The sequence below is a fragment of the Cetorhinus maximus genome, chromosome 16 (assembly GCF_964194155.1).
Source record: "Cetorhinus maximus chromosome 16, sCetMax3.hap1.1, whole genome shotgun sequence".
NCBI lineage: Eukaryota > Metazoa > Chordata > Chondrichthyes > Lamniformes > Cetorhinidae > Cetorhinus > Cetorhinus maximus.
The window spans coordinates 57,533,711-57,557,132 of record NC_135894.1 but is presented as its reverse complement, the minus strand read 5'-3'; the positions used below and the strand labels follow the sequence as shown (position 1 = coordinate 57,557,132).

General features: G+C 42.2%; 1 protein-coding gene across 6 annotated transcripts in view; it reads left to right on the top strand.

The window, feature by feature from the left end:
- Positions 1–23,422, top strand: part of dmd (dystrophin) — a 1,945,510-nt gene that overhangs the window by 1,724,622 nt on the left and 197,466 nt on the right. For all 6 annotated transcript variants that reach the window (XM_078559857.1, XM_078559853.1, XM_078559852.1 and 3 more), the window contains exon 59: positions 15,233–15,379. In XM_078559857.1, the coding sequence (XP_078415983.1) occupies positions 15,233–15,379 (147 nt within the window). The remainder of the gene's footprint in view (positions 1–15,232; positions 15,380–23,422) is intronic.

Sequence of the window (23,422 nt, the reverse complement as noted above, 5' to 3'; positions counted from 1 at the left end):
TCTCAATGCATTGAGAAGGGATCCAGCCAGGGTAAAATGGGATCAGAGACTGGCAGGAACAACTGTAATGGGTGATCTTTAAGGAAGAGATGCCTCAGCTACAGGCTAGGTACATTCCAACAAGGCTGAAAGGTTAAGGAGCCAAAACAAGGTTCCTTGGTTGAGGAGGGAAGTAGAAATTATGATGAATCAAAAAAAAGAGGGTGTATGATGCATGTTAGTTGATATGAGAACCAGGTCAAATACAATAGGTTGAGAGGGAAGGTGAAAAGGAAAATAAGACTGGCAAAGAGAGAGTATGAGAATAGAATGGTAGTCAACATAAAAGGGAACCCTAAAATCTTCTACCAGCGTGTAAATAGTAAGTTGGTAGTAAAAGGTGGTTTGGATCATATTAGGGACAAAGAGGGCGATATATGATTGAAGACGCAGGGCAAGGCTAGAATACTTAATGGCCTGAACTTTACCCTTGGCGGGCGCATGCGATTGGTGGGCCCGGGAGCAGCTGGGAAACGGACCACTGACCACATTCGGCCCCTGACTGCGGTTTCACGCTGACTGGCTAATTAACGGCCAGCCAGCGTGAAACATGCGCTGAAAAGCTCAGCGCTGGCAGGGTGAGGGCGGGCAATAGCGTCACCGCATGTGTGGGTGAGCACTGCGAGAGAGCTCCGTAAAGGCAGACAGCTGTCTCAGGGAGCTGCAGACCTGCAAATGATGAAATAAAGGTGAAAAAAGCTGCAAAAAAATGTCGAGTCATCACAATCAAGCACCTGAAAGCAAAATGCTGTCCCTGGATATTTATTTTGATTTTATTTCCTAACGGAGATTTCATCCCGCCCTTGGATGAGTTTGATGAAAACTGCAAAGGTTGATTCACCTGTCCGCCAGCCATAAGGCTGGACAGGCCACGAAAAATCACAGACACTTGCGCTGTTAATGGGCTTAACGGCCCTCTTAACTGTGGGCGGGCACGCTTCTGACTTATGTGCACCCGCTGAGCGAAATATTGCTTGAGTGCACAATGATGTTGGGACACTCCTCCGACGTCATCTCGCACGATTTTACGCCTGATCAGGTTGGCCGTGCGCCCACCCATGAGGCGTAAAATTCTGCCCAATGAGTTCTTTGTATCAATGTTTACTAAGGAAGAGGAATCTGACAAAATATCGGTAAAAGCAGAGATAGTGAAGGCAATGGGCAGTGTGAGTTGAGGCAATGGATGGTGTGAAATTTGAAAGGGGGAGGTACATGAAAGGCTGGCTCTGCTTAGGGTAGATAAGTCATTTTGTCTGAATGGTTTGCATTCCAGGTTGCTAAAGGAATGGGGGTGGAGATAACAGAAGGGCTTCACTTAATTTATCAATCTTCCCTAGAAGTGGGGAGGTGCCAGACACTTGGAGAGGTAAATGTAACACGCTTATTCAAGGAAGGGTGTAAGGATAGTCCTAGCAACTAAAGGCCAGTTAGTCTAACATCAGTGGTGGGTAAGGTTTTGGAATCCCTAACATCAGTGGTGGGTAAGGTTTTGGAATCCGTAATCAGGGAAAACACATCAACAGATACTTGGAGAGGTTTGAGCTAATTAATGAAGGCTAGTGTGGATTTGTAAAAGGCGGATCAGGCTTGATTAATCTAATTGAATTTTTTTGATGAATTAACAGAGCAGATTGATGAAGGGAACGTAATGGATGTTGTCCATATGGATTTTAAGAAAGTGTTTGACAAGTTACCTCATAAAAGGCTTGTTAACAAAATTGAGGCTAATGGAATTGGAGAATCAGTGTGCAATTGAATAAAAAGCTGGCTTAAGGACAGAAAGCAGAGTCATGGTAGATGGATGATTTTCAGACTGGAAGATGATAGCCAGTGGTATTCCTCAAGGGTCAGTGATATAACCAATGCTGTTTTTGCTATATATATATATAACTGACTTGGATCTTGAAAAACAGTAAAATTTGCCAATGATGCCAAACTTGGAGAAGTGGCTAACAGTGAGGATGATACGAATTATGTGCAACAGAACATAAGCTAGCAGAATGGGCAGACAATTGATGAAGTAATTTAATGCAGAGAAGTGTAAAGTGATGCATTTAGCAGAAGGGATGGGAGGAGACTTAATATAGACTTAATGGCACAATTCTGAAGAGTGTGCAGAAACTGAGGGACCTGGGGGTGCATCTTTGAAGATTGATTAGCAAAGCATATGGGATCTTGAACTTCATAACTAGAGGCAGTGCATACAAAAGCAGGGAAGTTATGCTGAACCTATATACAGCTCTGGTTAGGTTTCAACTAGAGTTTTGCATCTGGTCACTATACTTGAAGAAAATATATGAAGGTTCTTGAGAGGGTGCGAAGGAGGTTTACCAGAATGGTTCTGGGGATGGGGATTTTAGCTACAAGGTTAAGTTAGAAAGGCTAGGGTTATTCTCCTTTGGAGCAAAGGAGATTGTGGGGAGATTTGATAGAGGTGTATAAGATTATAATCAGTTTAGATAAGGTATACAAGGAAAGTCTCTTCCCATTAGTTGATGTTACAAGGACTAGGGGAGACAGATTTATGATTTTGGGCAAGAGATGAAGGAGAAAGTGAAGAAAAGCTTTTTTATATAGCGAGTAGTCATGACCTAAGACACTCTGTCCACGAGGGTGGTGGAAGCAGAAGCAATCAGTGCTTTCATAAAGACATTTGATGGTACTTGAAGGATGCCTGGGACTGAGTGGGGCAGTGGGACTGACTGGATTGCTCCACTGAGAGCTGGCATGGGCTTGATGGGCCAAATGGCCACCTTCTGTGCCGTAAACGACTGTATGGGCAGAATCTTGTGGAGGTAACGGGGGTCTCAGCCATCGGCTAGAGAGCTGGGGTGACCCCATGTCACCCCTTCCTGGAAAGGCCCACCACATCTCGTGCCACTCAGGCACTTAACAGGCCAGCGGCGGGACATCCCCCAGGATCAAGGACCCTGGGGGCAGAAGCCCCACCTACTGAGAGCTACTAATCAAGCAGAGGCCAGCAGCTCGTCTGTACTCAGCAGTGTCACTGGGACACCCACCCAAGGCTTTGGATTGACAAGGGACCCCAGCCCAGGTGAGTGATGGCAGGAAGGTGGTTGTGGGGGAGTGGGGAGAGCATCAGCAGCAAGGACTTGGAGTTGGCTCTCAGCAAGCCCCTCTTCCCAATGTCAGGTCTTTCAAGTAAGCATTGAGTGCCTTTAAACAATGGACCCCACCTTCCCAGCAGGAGCCCGCAAACAACCCCATGCAGGTTTGCTAGTTTTGCTCCTTGCTTGGCGAGCCCTCTGCCCGCTGCTGGGTTATTACCAGCAGCGGCAAGACGAGGCCCTTAAGTGGGCAGGAAGGCTGTACACTGGTCTTCCTGCCACATACTTAATTGTGGTTTAGGCAGGAAGGTGGTGGGGTCTCCACCTGCCACCCTCCTGCCTGACTAATTTCCCCCATCACAAGATTCCAGTCTATGACTTTGGGTTTTTACCAGAGCCAGGATGAGGGGCATCAGGTGATCATTCACTCTCAGGAAGAGAATTAGTCATTGAAATCTTTTAAGGAGGTTCTGTGCCTTCCTTTTAATAGGGTTTTTATTTATATTCCATATGGACTGGGTTTTCAAGGCCTTTGATAGCAGGCAGGTAAAGGAAGTGAGAAGAGAAGAATCCATCAGGTAAGTGCCAGTGCAGCAATGCTTGTGGGCCAGGAGGAGCAGGAATGTTTCCTCCAAGCACAAAAAGCTTACCTGTATGCACCCCCTACCACCTTCACAATCTCCCCTGACCAATTCCATCCACCACTGTAATCAAGAACTGCCTCCCCGCTGCCATCATTGACTTCCCCATCAGTGATCCTTAATTGCCCCCGTAATCTCCAGTTCTCACACCAACCCCATCCAAATCTCGAAGGCCCCTCTGATCTCTTCCCGCCCTGTCCCCCCCTACAATCCTTGACCCTCCCAACCACTCTAGCCATTCGTGTGATCTCCGTTCCTAACAACAACTAGACCTACCTGCTCCTGGACTACGACTTTGTGCTGCACAATTTCCCAATCCAACAAACAGTCAGGCATGTTAATCAAGTTGGCTACGATGCTGGGAATCTATTTTTTAAAAAAAAATATGCACCCTATGGAGCTAAAACTCCATGGTGTTCATCCCAACAATAAGTCTTCTCCCCTGATCCTGCTATGAAACTCCATCCCAGTGAATATCGGGGCTATTGACTCCCTTACTGAGGGACAGGTCCACTAGTACCAGGCAGCATGCATTCACTTATGTTCCGGTGTGACATAATGACCGACAATTATATTTTGAAAGTTACTGCTGACCTGCTTCCACAGCATGGTGTCATGATGAACCATGACATGATGACCAATGACAGGAGATTCTCAAAATATTAATTTTAAAGTAGAACTGAGATAGGTAGTTTTATACTCAAGTCCTTTTGGACAGAAGCTGATTATCCCCCTCTTGGGGAATTTGAAGCTGATTGCAGCCCCTTAACTATTACTGCATTGACCCAACACAGATGAAGGATCAAACTCGAGTCCTTCTCATTTTTTACTGGCCTTTTTTGTACAGTGATTTGGAATGCACTGCCTGAAAATGTTGTGGAAGCAGATCAGCAGTAACTTTCAAAATATAATTGGTTATATACTTGGAAAAAGTGAAATTTTCAAGTCTGTGTGGAATAGCAGGATAGTGATACTAATTACATAGTTCTTTCAAAGAACCAGGACACAGTGGGCTAAATGGCCTCCCATGCTATATGTTTCAATAAGCCTTTGTGAGAGCTTTGCCCACTCTTCAAAGTATTTACATGCATATTTTTGTGAATGATAGCCCTCTTCTCAGAACATGCTGTTTTCCCAAACGGCTAATTATCCAGAGACTTGGGTATTCTGCCTCACTGATGTAACCTTCACTGATGTAACCAGTAAATTATTTATAAATAGGAGTGGTCCCAAGATAGATTGTTGGGGGGCTTTGCTGATCATAACAGTGGACATTGAAAAATAATCGCTGTCTCTTATTTTATAATCAATTATTAATATTCCCTTAAAATGTATCATTATTCAAGCATGAAAAGGACCATTACCCAAGATTACTTTAGTGGGCTCATTAGGTTCCAAAATATTATTTCTTTTAATGTATCTGGTAACAGCAACTGGAAAGAGTTTTTCGAGTTTTTTTTTTGGCTGTTTAAACTAAAAATATTACATTAAATGAGCAGATGATAGTTTACAAGACAAATGACTTTAGCAGAAGGACCATTATTGTCAACAACTAGATTGAAGTTTCACAGGGACGATGTAGAATTGGCACTTCTAATGCTCCTTTGTGCTGTTTTACTAAATCAAGCCATTGAGGTGTTTGGCATTAATAAATTTTTAGAAGACTCATTTAGGTAGTGCTGCTATCAGGTATTCAGGTACCATACAGCGGTTTTATTGGAGCATAAGCGAGTCAATGAGTGAAATTGAATCAATTTATCAAGTTCGTGAGAAAGCACACTATAATTAGTCAGGGACATCGGGAGAGTCTCACAGAATAGAAATGAGACTGACTCATTAGTTAGGTTGTTGCTTGACTTTGAACACAGAACCTCAACTGAAGAAACAACTCCGCGTTTATAAAACTGATTTAACAGAAAAACATGCTTAAGTAGGCATGTAAACACACTGGTATGTTTTCAGAAATTTTAACAATTAACAAGAAAGCAGCACTAAAAACGTAAAGTATAAATTATACATTTATTTTACTATTTTGATTATGTGATCATCACCCAGTCTTCAATTTTATTTAACTTAAAATTTTAAATAGATAGAAATGGGATGTTGAATAGTACTGAAAAGTCTTTGAAATTGTTGTACCACAGTGTTATCTTCAACTTATTGTTCTATCTCCAACATATAGCAGAATGGAGCAATGGAACCTGGGTCTTCACTTGTAACTCCCCACATGTTTGAGCAGATGATTTCAAATGTGCCATTCTGATAAGTTACTGACATGATGTCAGACACTTCCTCCATAAAAAGGGGAATCGATAATATTTCCATTAGAACTATCTATGCTTTTTTTGCTGTTGTGCTGTGCATCTTAGATGGCACTTTTGAAGAGCATTCTCTTAGGTTTTTCTTACTGAGTAGTAATAAAGGAAGAAGACACCCATGCGAAGTCTTAGTTCTGATGGCATCTCGCAGTTGAACAATTCATAGATGTAATCTCATATAGCAGCCGGTCTGCTAAAGGGGAGTTGGGCTGCTAGTGGCCTCCACCTCTGCAATGAGTACTACTGGCTTAAAGGTAAGGATAGGGTTAATTGATTAACTTAAAATAGAACTGTTGGACTAGTTTAGAAATTTCCAATTTAGGGCTATGCAGATGACTCAGGTGAATTTGCATATGTATTTCTGAGTGAGAAAGTTTTGGGGTCAAGCCAACTCTTAGTCCTGTACCTGAAACCTACCCTGCAACAAACCTGTCTGCTTGAATTGTTTGAACTGCCTGCGGGATCAAGGTGTCTAAGAAGAGGGGAGAAAGTCCAGCCTCAGGTTAACTCCACTTCTGCCCTCAGAAGAAAAATGAGAGCTGATGGTTGTCCAAAAAGGCAGACAGACTTTCTCTGAATGCTGCTGACTCTTGAAACTATCTTATACATTTCCAGTTCATAGCATGGGGCAGGTCAGTATGTGTGTGAACTGCTGCACCAACAGGGAAAGATTCCCTCTCTGCCATTTCCTTTGTCAAGCTGCAATCATACCGATATACAGTAGTGGCATCTGGGACAAAAGATTATGTTCAGCATTTTGCAGGGGAAGACAATATAGTGGCAGGCACTGTACTGAATTTCACTAGAGAGAATGAATTGTGAGATGACTGAGTTTGTTTCTAGCAAGGTCACACCCAGACTGACTTACTCTATTTTGTGATCTGCAAGAGTTACTCTTACTGACTTTAGTTACAGAGCTGAGGAGGAATATATCTGGGAATATTTATCCTGAATTTCCCTTCCGATTATTCAGTTGCCCCTGTTAAAAAGCGTGCATGTGTAGCCATCGGGTGAAGGAAAGTCATCCTGCTGCTTGCAGTTTAATAGTCTGACAGTATTTGGCCTGCTAAACGGTCACTAAACCGTCATTGACTTTGTAGGAGAAGGGAGAACACTAAAAAATACATGGGACATCTGAATGAAATTAGATGGTGCTTTTATATAGCCCATATTTTTGATCATCACGTATAGTAAAAGTGACTGCAGAGCTTCACAATACTTTTTACTTTTACGGTTTGTGCCAAAAATGCTAGGCACTTTTGAGAAACAATACAAATGTAGATTTTGATATCCTTACTTTCATGTGCCTAGCTCTCTAATCCAACACATATTTGTAGGTCCAAAGTAATTCTATTAAATTTCCTAAGGTTAGACCCACTAAAAATCAGAACTTCCTAGTGATGACTGTTGACAAATTCAGCAAGTTTGCTGCGGGGTTGGCACTGGTTACGTGAGGCCCTCGCATCGGGAGCTGACAGTATTATATCCCACCAGAACCAATACAAAAGCAGCTTATCATGTCCTTGGTTTCCTGAGCCTGGGGGATTTCCTTATATGGTGGAGCGCAGCCAGAGGAGAATAACCTGTGTGTCTCTTATTAACTGTACTCCTATAGCATAAACATGTTTAGTGACTCTGCAGGGAAGCAACAAGAGCTTCAAGCATTGAGGGGTGGTTGTGTTCTTTTCTAGTCCCTAAACCTCTTATTTAAGCTGCAGAATTAATAAGTACTGAAGTAGCATCATGTACTTGCTACCAGCTGCTGTTAAATTTTTGAATACAGTCCCCAAAAACTGGATCTCAGTCTCAGTGTGAAAAGGAGCGACCTTGAACAGGTCAAAATCCCACATTCAAATTTGAGTTTAAAATGAGCTGTAATTTGAGTTGACATGCACCCATTGGTGCATCAGATTTAATCAGAATGATAATTTACAGAGACTGACTAAGTTTACTGTAGGTTATACACACCTAGGCCTACTAGAATTTTGAGCTGTTCTATTGCACCTTACAAAATAGGAAAACAGAACTGTGGCCCTGGTTTCATCATATCCAGTGTGGTACATCAGATTGCACAGGGCCATTACCAAATGATCCATAGGAAATTGACCAGCTATAAATGAGCAGATAAGTAGGAATCCTAAAACATAAGAACATAAGAAATAGGAGCAGGAGTAGGCCATTCGGCCCCTGAAGCCTGCCCCACCCTTCAATAAAATCATGGCTGATCTGCCCTAGGCCTCAACTCCTCTTTCATGTCAGCTACTCATAGCCCTCAACTCCTCAATATTTAAAAAATCTACCTACCTCCTCTTTAAATACTTTCAGTGATCTAGCCTCCACAACTCTCTGAGGTGGAGAATTCCAGACATTCACTACCCTCTGAGAGAAGAAATTCCTTTGCATCTCAGTTTTAAATGAGTGTCCCCTTATTCTGTAACTATGTCCCCTAGTTCGAGATTCCCCCTTTGGCGGAAACATCTTCTCAACATCTACCCTGTCAAGCCCCCTCAGAATCTTGTACGTTTCAATAAGATCACCCCTCATTCTTCTAAACTCTAATGAATAAAGGCCTAACTTATTTAGCCATTCTTGATATCCCTTCATCCCAGGAATCAGTCTAGTGAATCTCTTTTGAACTACCTCCAATGCCAGTATATCCTCTCTTAAATATGGGGAACAAAACTGTACACAGTACTCCAGGTGCAGCCTCACCATCACCCTGTAACAAGTTGTAATAAGGCTTCCCTATTTTTAAACTCCAACCCCCTAGCAATACAGGCCAAAATTCCATTTGCCTTCTTAATTACTAGCTGCACCTACATGCTGACCTTTTGTGTTTCATGCACAAGTACACCCATATCCCTCTGTGCTGTACTTTTTTGGAGTCTCTCTCCATTTAAATAATAGTCTGCCTTTTGATTTTTCCTACCAAAGTGCATGACCTCACACTTTCTAACATTAAACTCCATCTGCCAAGTTTTTGCCCACTCGCTCAACCTGTCTATATCCCCTTGCAGTTTCCTTATGTCCCCATCACAACATGCCCTCCCACCTATTTTTGCATTGTCAGCAAATTCGGATACCTTACACTCTGCCTCCTCCTCCAAGTCATTAATATAGATAGTAAATAATTGAGGCCCTAGGACTGATCCTTGTGGCACTCCACTAGTTACATCGTTCCAACCTGAAAAAGACCCATTAATTCCGACTCTGTTTTCTGTGTGTTAACCAACCCTCAATCCATACTGATACATTACCCCCAATACCATGAGCTCTTATCTTGTGCAATAACCTTTTATGTGGCACCTTGTCGAGTGCCTTCTGGAAATCCAAATACACTACATCTACTGGTTCCCTTTTATCAACACTGCTTGTTATATCCACAAAGAACTCTAGAAAATTTGTCAAACATGATTTCTCTTTCACAAAACTATGTTAACTCTGCTTGATTGTGTTAAGCTTTTCTAAATGTCCTGCTATTTCTTCCTTAATAATGGACTCTGGTATTTTCCCAATGATAGATGTGAGGCTGAGTGGCCTATAGTTTCCTGCTTTTTGTCTCCCTCCCTTCTTTAACAAGGGCGACACATTAGCGGTTTTCCAATCCGCTGGGATCATCCTGGAATCCAGTGAGTTTTGGGATATTTCGACCAATGCTTCCACTATCTCTGCAGCCACTTTCTTTAAAGCCCTTGGATGCAGGCCATCAGGTCCTGGCGACTTGTCCACCTTTAGTCCCATTAGTTTCTCAAATATTTTGTCCCTTGTGATAAAGACTGTTGCAAGATCCTTCCGCCCATTAGCTCCTTGCTTATCTGATATCTTTGGAATGTTTATAGTGTCCTCCACCGCGAAGACCATTGCAAAATATTGGTTTAAATTATTTGCCATTTCCCTGCTCCCCATTATCAATTCTCCAGTCGCATCCTCCAAGGGTCCCACGCTCACTTTAGCTACTCTCTTTTTATACACCCGTAGAAGCTCTTGCTATTTGTTTTTATATTTCTTGCCAATTTACTTTCATAATCAATTTTCTCCCTCTTTATTAGGTTTTTAGTCATCCGCTGCAGATTCCTAAAAAATTCCCAATCCTCTGGCCTGCCACTTGTTTTCGCCACTTTGTTTGCCATAGTTTTTGATTGGATACTCTCCTTGACTGCCTTTGTTAACCACGGGTGGGTCATCCTTCTCATAGAGTCCTTCTTTTTGACTGGGATAAATTTTTGCTGAGCATTATGAAACATCTGCTTAAATGTCTGCCACTGCTCATCCACTGACCTTCTTCTTTTCCCAGCCCGCTTTAGACAATTCTTTCTTCATACCACTGTAGTTGCCCTTATTTAAGTTGAAAGAACTTATTTTTCTTTGTAAAATCAGATTCTTTTAAAAATTGTCTCTTTTTATTTCATGCACTCAGTATGAAAATCAGGCAGGAAAGGCAATCCGCTTCATCAAATCACCACCAAGGCAGTGAAAATAGTATTTACCCACAATGTGATTACAGTATCAAATTTACGGTGCATTCAAATATTTACAAGTGATCCAAACCCCTACAGTGAAATGCCATACAATATTCTACTGGGCTAAAGAAGCTCTACAAGTACAAATCATACAGTATTTCTGACCAGATTGAAAATGAAGATTCATCACTTATTATCACAGTGTAATTTTTTACCCCTTTCCTAAACACATGGGTTTTGAGCAGGATATCAAAACAGGTGACAGCAAATCAACAGCCCATTTTACACCCTGATCACACTTCTTTACCACTGAACAGTGAAAAGGAATATTGGGTGGGGTGTAAATCGGCTGTCAATTCATTAATGCCTGATTTGCCCTACCATCAAAGGCAAATTTCACCCCGTGAATATTGTGCAGTGGCTGATGCTAATGGTGCAGTTGATAGGCAATGGCATTTGAAGATGCAGTAACTGACCTTTATTACTTGTGTGAAGTCATTGAATATCTTGTGATACTGGAACCATGTCCTTGGGACTAGACTCCTAGCATTGACCTCCACAGCTATCTGCTCCCACTACCTTTTCACCTGGAGGGCATCCTGGTGCCCTGCAGATACAGAATGGTTCTCCTCTTTTTCATTTCTTCCACCAACACTGCCAGTGTAGTCGGAAAACCAGAGTGTCTCTCATGTTCAGCCATTCTTCTCTCTTCCCTTGGCCAGATTCAGCTCAAAAAGGCATCCCAGCCAAAGACCAGCATGTTTGACATTGGCTGCAAGCAGAAATCATGCTAGTAAGCAGGCAGCACAAAGATGCTAGTTTTCGAAGGCTATCCAATTTAGCCCCCAGTTAGTTCAGTCAGCGCAACTTTCATTCATATAATTATAGAAAATAAATGCACGATGTTGCTCCTGCTTTGGTGGGGTGTCTCACATTAATGAGACCAAAATGATCACTCTGTATCAAGCTATACTGCACAAGGAAGGGCCTTTCTTTTTGCAGCATCCTATCCTTTTTGACCTTCTCATCACATACTCTGCCTTACTAATTTCTTGGTGTCTGTGTTTCTTTTTAAATGACTGACTCCAGTATCAACTTCATGTCAAAACTGTCTACCCTCTCAGAAGAACAGAGTCCACTGACGCAACTTGACAATGGCTCTGTTGAGTTGCAGCAATAGTGAGTGTAAGCAGTCACATGAATGACAAATTACCTTTCAATGTCTCCAGAATACTGGTTTGAGATGCTTTGTCTGAAGTCTAGTACGTGCCTATCAGTCTTAATGCTCTGAATTTACACCCTTGAAAGTAATAATTTACTTAAATGCACATTTTTAAATAATTCATAAGTTAAATCTTTTTCATTTTAAAATGGTAAAAGAAAATCTGGATGCATCATCTAGGTCAACTGAAAAGTTCAAAACTGAGATTGATAGATTTTTGTTAGGCTAGAATATTAAAGGTTCAGAACTAAGGCGGGTAAATGCAGTTAAGATATGGACAAGTCGCAATCTGATTGATTGACAAAGCATGCTCAAGGGGTTGAATGGCCTACTCCTGTTCCTATGTCCCGGTCACAAGAGAAGAAAGAAATGAAAATTATACCTGCCCCATTAGGCAGACAATTGTTCCATCTGCTTCGACCAACCTGCAGATGGTGGTATTCTTGGTGGTTAGTTCACATGATATTCTGACCACATGATGTCTGGCCATATGGTGCCAGATCACATGACATTTAACCTCATGACTTCTACAAATCTTATTATATTTACTTTATTGGGTCCCCAAAGCTGTGTATTTTTGCTTGTGGTTTTGTTCCAGCAGCTATTACGTGACAATTTCCAAAAACCTGGAGGCCACCAGTGAGTAGCCAAAGAGAGGAAAATGTGGTTGGAGGAAGGATAATGGAGGGCTGGGAAACCAAGGGCAGAGGTGAAGTGAACTGAGGGCGGGAAAACTGAGGGAAGTGGGAGGAGAATTTGAGGGCAGGGGAAGAGGGGAAACCAATAGTGGAGAAAGAGGGTAAACTAAGGGCAGTGGGAGAGAAATCGAAGCTGTGGAAATGGAGGGCAGTGAAACCAAGAGGGCAAAGTCAGGGAAGCTGTTGGCAGGGAAATCAAGGTGGGGGGGGGGCGGGAGAACTAATGGCAAGGAAACTGAAGGGTGGGGGGTAAGGTCAAGGAAATTAATTCCCACTGAAGGTGGCAAAACTGAGGACAGGAAACTGAGGGTGGAGGGTAAACTGAGTGCAGAGGGGAAACTGAGGGTGGGGAAGAGGGGAAACATTGAAAGGGGAATTTGAAATTGCATCTCGCAGAAAAGAAATCAGAGGTGGCAGGATCTTTGATTCCACCAGTAACTAGTGGTAACTCACTGAAATTGAACTGATAACTAATAGTAAAGTGGCAACACTCAGATTTCCCTCATAACCAACAGTAAGTCAATGACCCACTGATAGCCTATAAGCAACTGATAGTAATAGGTGTAATGCTCCGATATTCTATATGTAAGCAGTAGTAGTGATCGGCCTAAAGGCAGGTCCTCTACTCATTCCTCCATGGCTCACGATCTTGTGCTTTCCTCTTTGGTTGATCATAGGAGCCTCCCATTTTCTATTTCAAGTTGTAGCATCATTCTCTTTCCTTCTACATCCCTCTAATCTACCTTCAATGACCTCCTTCAGCAATTTCTCATGCCTTAGAATATGGCCAATCCAACCTCACTGCCTTATCTTGATGATATTCACAAACGATCTCTCCCCCTCCATCATCCTAAGATCACCTTCACTGCTCTCGTGTTCACTCCAACTGACATGCTCCATCCTTCTCCAGAACCACATTTTGCAACTTTCTAGTCTTTGGATGTCCGCTTTTCTTATGATCCAATTTTCAACCAGATACAACAAGACACAAAGTTTTGATAATTCTTTTCTTGAGAGCTCTACTCATGCCAATGCTGAGCAATTCTTTGTTTTTGGAAAAGTAGTAGTAGCCCTATAACTCACTGATATGCGTCATGAAATCATAACCAGAATCCCTGCACTGCACAAGGTGTGGTCAGACTCCCCACTGACCAATTTTGATCACTCTCATTCTCTCCTTGGACTCTAGTTCCATATGGAAATGATAACTCTGAACTGAGAGCCTTAGTCAGAGCCCTTATGTCCTTGGACTTTCACACGTCAAATCTGAGCAACATAGACCAACCTCAACCAAACAATCCCACAAAGGGAGGAGGCTCAGTGTTGGGGCCAGTTTTCAAAGGATACATTGTCCTAGACTCAGCTCAACACAAAAACCACTCCCTGAGCTCAGACTCGATAAAGGAAAGTTTTCATGGATTTATGAAGTTACAGCACAGGAGGTGGCAGTTAGCCCTTGGTGTTGGCATCCTGGCCTCCAAGCACAATCTATGTATCTCAATCACCTTGAAATAAAGTTTTATTCTCAATCTCAGCCATAGGTGGTGAAATATCTCAAGGTCTAAGCTCTCAGTTCAGGAACTTTCCTCCTCCTTTCCCCTTTGTTTCATCCAGTGAGGATCCTTGTTTTCTGTTCCCTAGTTCCTCATTCAACAACCAATGGAAATAAACTATTTCCCATAATAAAGTTTCTGGGTTTCACTCACCCCTAACTCTATAAGGCTGTGCATATATCAGTGCTACTCTCACTCACCACCATGTTGTTGCTGCTGCTGGATGCGTGGAGCATGCATCAATTGAACAAAACACTCCTTGATAAATATGTTTATAGTAACAGCAAAGTGAAGTCATTGATGTATACTACATCTAGCGGGAGCTAGAGAAATGATTTATTTTATCACCTCAGCCACTAGTTAAAGAGACAAGAGTAATAGATTGATACAGTTCATGCAAGCGTGTCCATCTTTTAATAACCCTATTGAAGGCGCACCATTGCAGCAGGAAGTATACAACAGATTTCTTCTCATGTGTTTGCACAATGAAAATCAAGTAAAATTGTATCAAAATGTTATTTGTACTTGATGCGTTTACAATTAAACTGGACTGCTGCTCTTCTCCCTGTTTAAACAGCAAAAAAAACTTGTCATTAAGAGTGTAGACGGTTTAAAAGGAATATCATTAACTTTTCTCTTTCTTTGTTTAAGTCGTAAGCACTGACCATTTTGTGACATCTGTAGAGATGTGCAGTTAATAGTCAGATACCAGACTTAGCAAGTGCAAGTGTTAAATGTATAGATGATGAGATTAACTGTATAAAGCCTTCAGAAATTCCTTCCACTTATTGCCTATGAAAATGAAGAAGTTCTGAGCAGGAAACAAAGCAAACTGAGATATGTTTGTTTGAAAGTGTGGTTGCAAATTTAAGTGGATATTTTGTAATATTATATGATTCTTCCATATGACACCCAACTCCCCTGATGAGGTGGCCTTCAATTAATTGGGATGATCTGGCATGTCTCCTCCTTGTGCTGTAGTGAGTTAGTTTTGAATCTACTTGACATCTGCTCTATATCTACCTTGCAGAACAAGCATCCCAGTTTCTGAATATTGTGACAGTAATCTATTTCCTGTATATTGTAGCGATAGCATCTGAAAATGTGCATTATTCCTAGTTATACGTGTTGTTGCCTAGCCTTTGCTTGTAAGTGCCCAATTCTTTATTTTGTAAGGTGACATTGTAAATCATATACATCATAAAAGTTATGTTTTCCTTCTTTTGGATCCAGGCTTTCAGAGCAGAAATTGCTCCTTTGAAAGAGAGTGTGACTCACATGAACGATCTTGCCCGCCAGTTCACAACACCAGACATCCAGCTATCTCCATACAATCTAAACCAACTGGAGGACTTGAATACACGTTGGAAGCTCTTACAAGTGAGTCTACCCACTGTTGAAATACCTAATAACAGCTCCTCACTTTCGTGCCATGTTTTCTCAAGGCCTATAGTTCTATGGTTATTCATCAGTGTAAACACAAGCTGCCCAGCAGAGACACCTGTCTTCCAGAACTCAAGCTAAACAAATGCCAATGTAAATGCACTATTGAGGACGGCTTGCCAAATCCATTTCTTTTCCTTGTGCATTGAAAGGCTGAAATTTAAGCAAATATCCTTATAATTGTTGATCAATAAGTGCTGATGTGAGGAAGTTTACAATGAAGTATGTTGCTATCGTGTATTACAGGATGTTGTTTGTTGGAGAGGCTGATATTGGCTTTTCTAACAAAGATGGCTGTCTACAAATGATTGGCACAGTTTTTTTTCCTTAACATTGATATTTACATTTATTTACTCTGCTCTCTTCCTGATCTGAAAGACTTGAGTCCTTGCTGGGAGTACTGTTCCAAAGTCATAGCTTATCCACAACACTTTACCGAAGTCTCCATTAAACATGCGTGAAAGTATATGATGGCAGGATGGTGGACATGGGGAGTATGACAGCCGAGCTTGATTCTGTTCTCACCTCGTTCTTGCCTATGTTCACACTCATAGCAAAGTTTGATTCAAAACAATCAAAGGAGGGATAAGATGTTTGGCTGATATATATCCAGGAGCTCTAAAGTAATACCTGACAATATCAGCTAACTTGGCACAGAATATGGATCAAAACTGGGATCTCCCTGACCTGCATAGATTGCTACTCATTTGCCTCATCAGTTGAGCCAACAGAGGTATACCTTTGGTACCCAACTAGTACTTTCCAATCTTGGGGAATAATTAAAACTGCATTGCTGGCCTGTATCTTCTCTTAGGCAGTCCCTCGGGATTGAGAATGACTTGCTTCCACTCCTGTTCGATGAGTTCTGAGGTGGATGATAAGTCCAATGAGGGTTCTACAGACTCTGCCACATGCAGGGCAGGTGGTGCTTGAATGTTTGGGTAAATAGGTTCGTTTGGAGGTTTGTGCGCTCTCCCTGGCAGCTCAACTTTGCCTCTGCACGTTCCCGGTGAAGTCTCTGGATGTGTTTGGTGCCTTCCCGAATGAGCCTTCTCCACTTTGGTCAGTCACAAGCCAGGGATTCCCTGAGTCAAACACTTTCAGGGAAGCTTTGAGGACATCTCTAAAATGGTTCTGCCATCCTCCTGGGTGTCTCCTGCAGCGACTGAGTTCCGACTGGAGCATTTGCTTCGGGAGCCTGGTGTCAGGCAAAAACGTCCTGCCCAGCGAAGCTGCTTATGAATCATTAGCGTCTCCATTGGCCTGTATGGCGTCAGGCCGCAACACTTCAATTAGCCATTAAATATGCCACCCTTGTCTCCACCAGTGCTAAAACAAAACCACCATTTCCTCTTTTCTATCATTTTGGATTGCACTTTACTTTGTGTTTCGTTTGCAAGCATCTCTGGTACTGCTGTCGGCAGCAAACTGCGAATATAAATGTGCCGCAAAGCTATAACAATATCTGATCACCTTTTATAAATAAGCTATTAACACATTGGGAAGCTTTTGTTAAGTGACAATGGGTGATTAATGGGGCAGGCTTCGGGACATAAAGATGCAAGGTCATCCTAAATCACTGAAACTGTTACAGCTTGTAGAAGGGCTGCCACAATCGGAAATGTTGGCTTATAGCAATAGGAAATCTATCAACCAAAATTCCTGATTATAGCAGTCTATATGCAAGGGAATTGAAGTGACCTTGTACCTTTATGTCCTGAAGTCTGCCCTATTAATAATAAAAGCACTTGAGAGCATATAAACAGTAATCCTATAAACTTGCATTTACATGGAACTATTCAAAGTGTTTCATAGAGACATAAAGGGAGGGAATGTGGTGAGTCCAGGGGAAGATGGCATACATGTACTTCTCCAGTCACAAATATAAAAAACTTGACCTCCAAAATTTAGAAGACATTTGCTATGACCAGGTGAGAAGAGGTGAACTGGTTCCCCACCATTTAACCTCCTCGGTTGGTGACAACAAAGGTTTAAGTTTCTTTTTTACCGGGATATGCCTTTTCCAATTCAAAGTGTATTTAACTATTTAAGCTGTGAGCAATAAGGAGCCAATCAAACAAGGTTTTTTTGAGTCAAAGCAGGAGCAAATTTATTAACCACTAAACCAGAGAAAAATAATAAAAACGCGACGTCAAGCATTCGACTCTCATGCAATCATTCGAGTCTACGTGCACACTAACACACATACATCTACACACACCTACACACACACACACACACACACACATGTATCAGAAATAAGAGGGGTTAGAATAAAAGGTAAAGAATATATGGTTAAGTGTCCTTTGATTGTCCTTGAAGTGTAGATTTTAAATGCTGTGGCCAACTTGGGTTAGCTGGTTTCTTGGATGCAGTCAGATGTAGAAGATGTTGCAATTCTTATGAGATCTCAGTTTGTTGGCAGGTCTCTGGTAGGGTTGCCTTCTCAAACCGGGCAACACGCTTATTCCAAACGAGAGAGAGGGAGAGAAAGCAGCATTCAGCCTGTTTCTTCTCTGAAGACTTTCTTGACACCACTTGTGTCACTTGCAATCTCTTTAAAGTGGCTGGGCAGCCTTATCTTGAAATACTTCACCCATTGTGTATTGCCATGATGTTTTGGGTGTATCTGTCTGGGGCAGCCATTGTTTCAGTATGCAGTATTTTGCATTTTTAATGTCTCTTCCTTATACAGTTACAAGTTTCAATGAGTGCCTGGTTATAGGAAACGTCTCTCTCTTCACACTCCCTTGAGGGTGATGTGTTTGTTTCTCACCTTTAACTTGGAATGTGGCCTTGCATTTATAAGCAGTTTGCTCTGCCTCAGTTCAAGTTGCAAGATTTCGACTCAGTTGAAAGTTGAAAAATCATATTTTCAAAAAATAAAAGGGCATAACCTCATGACACATTGACACAAAAGCAGATTTTCTCAGGTCTTGCAATCCCTCATTGGATTAAAAAAGTCATGTCACCAGGCTCCATGTTCCTGTGTCCTTATATCAAGGCACACATTATTGACACTAAAACTGGCATTATTATTTTAGATCTGAAAATTGCTACAGAATTTCCTGCTTCTCTCCTATTTCAGTTATTACAAATCTATAACTGTAATAGTTTGAGTGCAGTTCAGTTGTTGGCCCACCCTGTGCCAAGTGAATCAACAGCCTGATTGGCACCCAATGGAAAATCCCCTCGGCGACATCATCAGAAGGCATAGTGATAGGTTTCACATGGATACTTACGACATCTAGCTCTACCTCACCACCCCAGCCACTCAACTCTGCCACTGTCGCTAAATTATGAGATTGCTCATCTGACATCCAGTGCAGGATGCGCAGATAGTTCCTCTGATTACGTATTGGGTAGATTGAAACCATTGTTCTTGGTCCCCACTCTAAACTCTGTTCCCTAGCTATTGATTCCATCTCTATCCCTGGCAACAGTCCGAGATTAAGCCATCCTGTTTGCAGACTTGGTGTCACATTTGTTCCCGAGCTGAGCTTTTATCTTAATTCTCACACAGAATGTGGGCGTCGCTGGTAAAACCGGCAGTTGTTGCCCATCCCTAATTGCCATTCAGAAGATGGTGGTGAGCCACCTTCTTGAACTGCTGCAATCCATCTGGTGCAGGTGCACCCACTGCACTGTTAAGAAGGAAGTTCCAGGGATTTAATCCAGCGGCAGTGAAGAAATGACACTATAGTTCCAAATTATATGGTGTGCAGCTTAGTGGGGAACTTGCAGGTGGTAGTGTTCCCATGTGCCTGCTGCCCTTGTCCTTCTGGGTGGTAGAGGTCATGGGTTATGAAGGTATTGCCAAAGGAACCTTGGTGAGTTGTTGTAGTGCATCTTCTATATAGCACACACTGCAGCCACTGTGTGTCCATAGCAGGATCAGGGAGAGAAATTACGGACTCTGATGCTTCTCCTGTTTCTGGGCCCCTTATACTACCCATTTCCCTCTTAACCCATTCTCTCACATCCTTCCGGTGCCCAGAATTGGAAACCATAGTCACAGTGAGGCCGAACAGTTTTATATGGGTTTGGTTAAACATCTTGTCTTTTGTACTCTGCCTCTATTTCGAAAGCCCATTGAAAGCTCAGGTTTCACTTTACAACCACGGCTTTGTCAGACAATTACACACAACTTGGTCATTCATATTATGCAATCAGCTCCACTTCCTTGAACCTGGCCCTATGCAATATCCAGACAGCAACATCCAAAAGACTTCAACCTCAAGCACCACAAACAGCAATCTCATGTACGGATGAGAAATCTTGAACTAACAGTGACATATCCTATTGGTGCATGACTCCTGAATTCACTTCCAAGTTTGAAAGTGGCAAAACCTTCCAGTAAATTAGCACCAACCAATCCACCTGCAATAATGTGCTATTCCTAGCAACACAAGTGGGTTGTTAACAGAAAAAATACACTTTGCATTGAGTGATAACTAGCTTCTCATTTTAAATTGAAACTAACCACACTTACAAATGCCTAGCATGGAGCATATAATAGGAAAGCAAAGCACTGCAGGTGCTGGAAATCTGAAATCTAAACAGAAAATGCTGGAAGTACTCAGCAGGCCAGGCAGCATCTGTGGAGAGAGAAACAGAGTCAACGTTTCAGGTCCATGATCTGCACTAATTCTGACAAAGGGTCACTGACCTCTGTTTTTCTGCACAGATGTGCTGAGCATTTCCTACACTTCCTGTTTCTCTTGAAGCAAAAATAACCCCTTCTGCCAGCCCCCCAAAAAGCAATTAGACTTCTTGTAAGCCTCTCATTCCCTTCAGCAAGAAACACACCAGCAGCTGCCTGAGATCTGGTTTGGCACAACATTAAACAAGAGTTTCAAAAAAAAAGTTAAGGTATGATAAAAACATAAACAATAATGTCAAAGCAAAAAAACTGGTAATTTGAAAAAAGCGAGAAGTTAATAATAATGACCATTAAAAAGTGCCTAGCAACAGAGCTAACCAATAAAACCATTTTTGCCTTTTCTCTTAAGGTTAGAGAGACAGGCTAGACCCCAAGTCCTGGTCACCAGGGAAGTGGGTGCACACTGGGGCCAAGCTAAGGAGGCTCTCTCTCACACACACACAGAATCACAGAATCGTTACGTTGTAGAAGGTCAGTTGGCCCATCATGTCTCACCGGCCCTCCGAATGTGCATAATGACTCAGTGCCATTTTCCTGCCTTTCCCCATAACTCTGCACATTGTTTCTATTTAAATAATCATCTAATGGCCTCTTGAATACCTCAATTGAACCTGCCTCCACCACACTTCCAGGCAGTGCATTCTGGACTTGAACCGCTCGCTGTGTGCAAAAGTTATTTTCTCAAATCGCATTTTCTTCTTTTGCAAATCACTTTAAATCTGTGCCCTCTCGTTCTCGATCCTTTTATTAGTGGGAACAATTTCTCCCCATCTACCCTGTCTAGCCTGTTCACGATTTTGAACATCTCTATCAAATCTCCTCTTAACCTTCTTCTCTCCAAGGAGAGCAGCCTCTCCAATCTTTATTCATAACTGAAGTTTCTCATCCCTGCAACCATTTTTGTAAAGCTCTTCTGCACTCTCTCCAATGCGTTCACATCCTTCCTAAAGTATGGCGCTCAGAACCGTACACAATTCTCCAGCTGAGGTCTAACGTGTGTCCTACACAAGTTCAGCATAACCTCCTTGCTCTTGTACTCTATGCCCCTATTAATAAAGCCTAGGATACTGTACGCTTTATTAATTGTTCTCTCCACCTGTCCTGCCACCTTTACTGACTTATGCACATATACACCCAGGTCACACTGCTCCTGCACACCCCTTAGAGTTGTACCCCTTACGTTGTACTGTCTCCCTCTGTTCTTCCTACCAAAATGAAGCACCTCACACTTCTCTGCATTGAACTTCATCTGTCCACTCCACCAAATTGTCTATGTCTTTTTGAAGTTCTACACTGTCCTTCTCGCAGTTTACAATACTTCCAAGTTTTGTATCATCCGCAAATTTTGAAATTGTCCCCTGCACACCAAGATCTAGTTCAATAAGGTATATCAGGAAAAGCAAGGGTCTCAAGACCGACTCCGGGGAACTCCATTACAAACCTTCCTCCAGCCATAAAAATATCCAATAACCGTTACTCATTGTTTCCTATTACTCAGCCAATTTTGTATTGACGTTGCTACTGCGCCTTTTATAACTTTTCTCACAGGTCTGTTGTGTGGCACTGCATTGAATGCCTTTTGGAAGTCCATGTACGCCACATCAACAGCATTACCCTAATCAACCCTCTCTGTTACCACTTCAAAAGATTCCAGCAAGTTAGTTAAACATGATTTTCCCTTAAGAAATCCATGCTGGCTCTTACTAATCAATCTACATTTTTCTATCTACTAATTCTATCCCGAATAATTCTTTCTATAAGCTTCCCCACCACCGAAGTTAAACTGAATGGTTTGTAATTGCTGGGCTTATCCTTACAACCTTTTTTGAACAAGGGCGTAATGTTTGTAATTCTCCAGTTCTCTGGCACCTCCCCTGAGTCTGGGGAAGACTGAGAGATTATGGCCAGTGTCCCTGAAATTTCCTCTCGTACTTCCTTCAATGTCCTTGGATGTATCTATCCTGTCCTGGTATCTTGTCAACTTTAAGTACACAAGTCAGTTTATCCAATACCTCCTCCCTACCAATTTTGAATCCTTCCAGTGACAGTTTTCTCCTCTTTCACCATGGCCTAGGTAGGATCTGATTCTTTGGTAAAGACAGATGCAAAGTATTCATTTAACACCTCAGCCATGCCCCTTTCCTCCCTGTGTGAATCCCCTTTTTGGTCCCTAATCGGCCTTACTCCTTTTACCACCATTCTACTGCTTATGTCCTGTAGAAGACTTTGGGATTCTCCTTTATGTTGGCTGCCAGTCTTTTCTCATAACTGCTCTTTGCTTCTCTTATTTGCTCCTTCACCTGCCCTCTGAACCTTCTGTATTCAGCTTGGTTCTCAACTCTATTTTCTACCTGACACCCACCATAAGCACGCTTTTTCTTCTTTACCTTAATTTCTATCTTCTTTTTCACCCAGGGAGCTCTGGATTTGTTTGACCTACCTTTCCCTTTTGAGGGAATATACCTTGAGCCATTTCTTCTTTGAAGGTAGCCCATTGTTCAGCTACAGCTTTTCCTGCCAACCTTTGGTTCAAGTCTATCTGGCCCAGCTCTGTTCTTGCACCATTGAAGTCACTCTCCCCCAGTTAATTATTCTTACTCTGGATTGCCCACTGTCCATTTGTACCATCATCCTAAACCATCCTAAATGTTTCCCCACGGACACTGAATCTACTTGGCCCACCTCATTTCCAAGAACCAGGTCTAGCCGTGCCTCCTTTTTTGTTGGACTGGACACATACTGCTGTAGAAAATTCTCTTGAACACACTCTAGGAACTATTGCCCCTTTCTGCCCTTTACTCTGCCACTATCCCAATCTATGTTCAGGTAATTAAAGTCCCCCATTATAACTATTCTATAATGTCTGCATCTCTGTACTTTCCCTGCAGATTTGTTCCTCTAATCCTTTCCACTAGTTGGTGGTCTATAGACTACACCAAGCAATATAAATGCACCCTTTTTGATCCTTAGCTTGAGCCAAACCGATTCTGTCCTTGAACCCTCTGGGACATCTTTCTCCTGCACTGAAATGCTCTCTTTAACCAATACAGCCACCCCTCTTCCTTTTCTTTCTGCCCTATCTTTCCTGAACACCTTGTACCTAGGAATATTTAACATCCAGTCGTGCCCTTCCTTGAACCAGGTCTCTGGTATCGCCACAACATAACATTCTACATGGCAATCTGCGCCTGTAACTCCCCAATCTTATTTACTATACTCTGTGCATTCACATACATGCAGTATAACCCTGATTTAGCCTTCATTACTTTCTCCCTCACTCAGACTCCACCTATTAACTTACTGCTTTGTCTCACCCA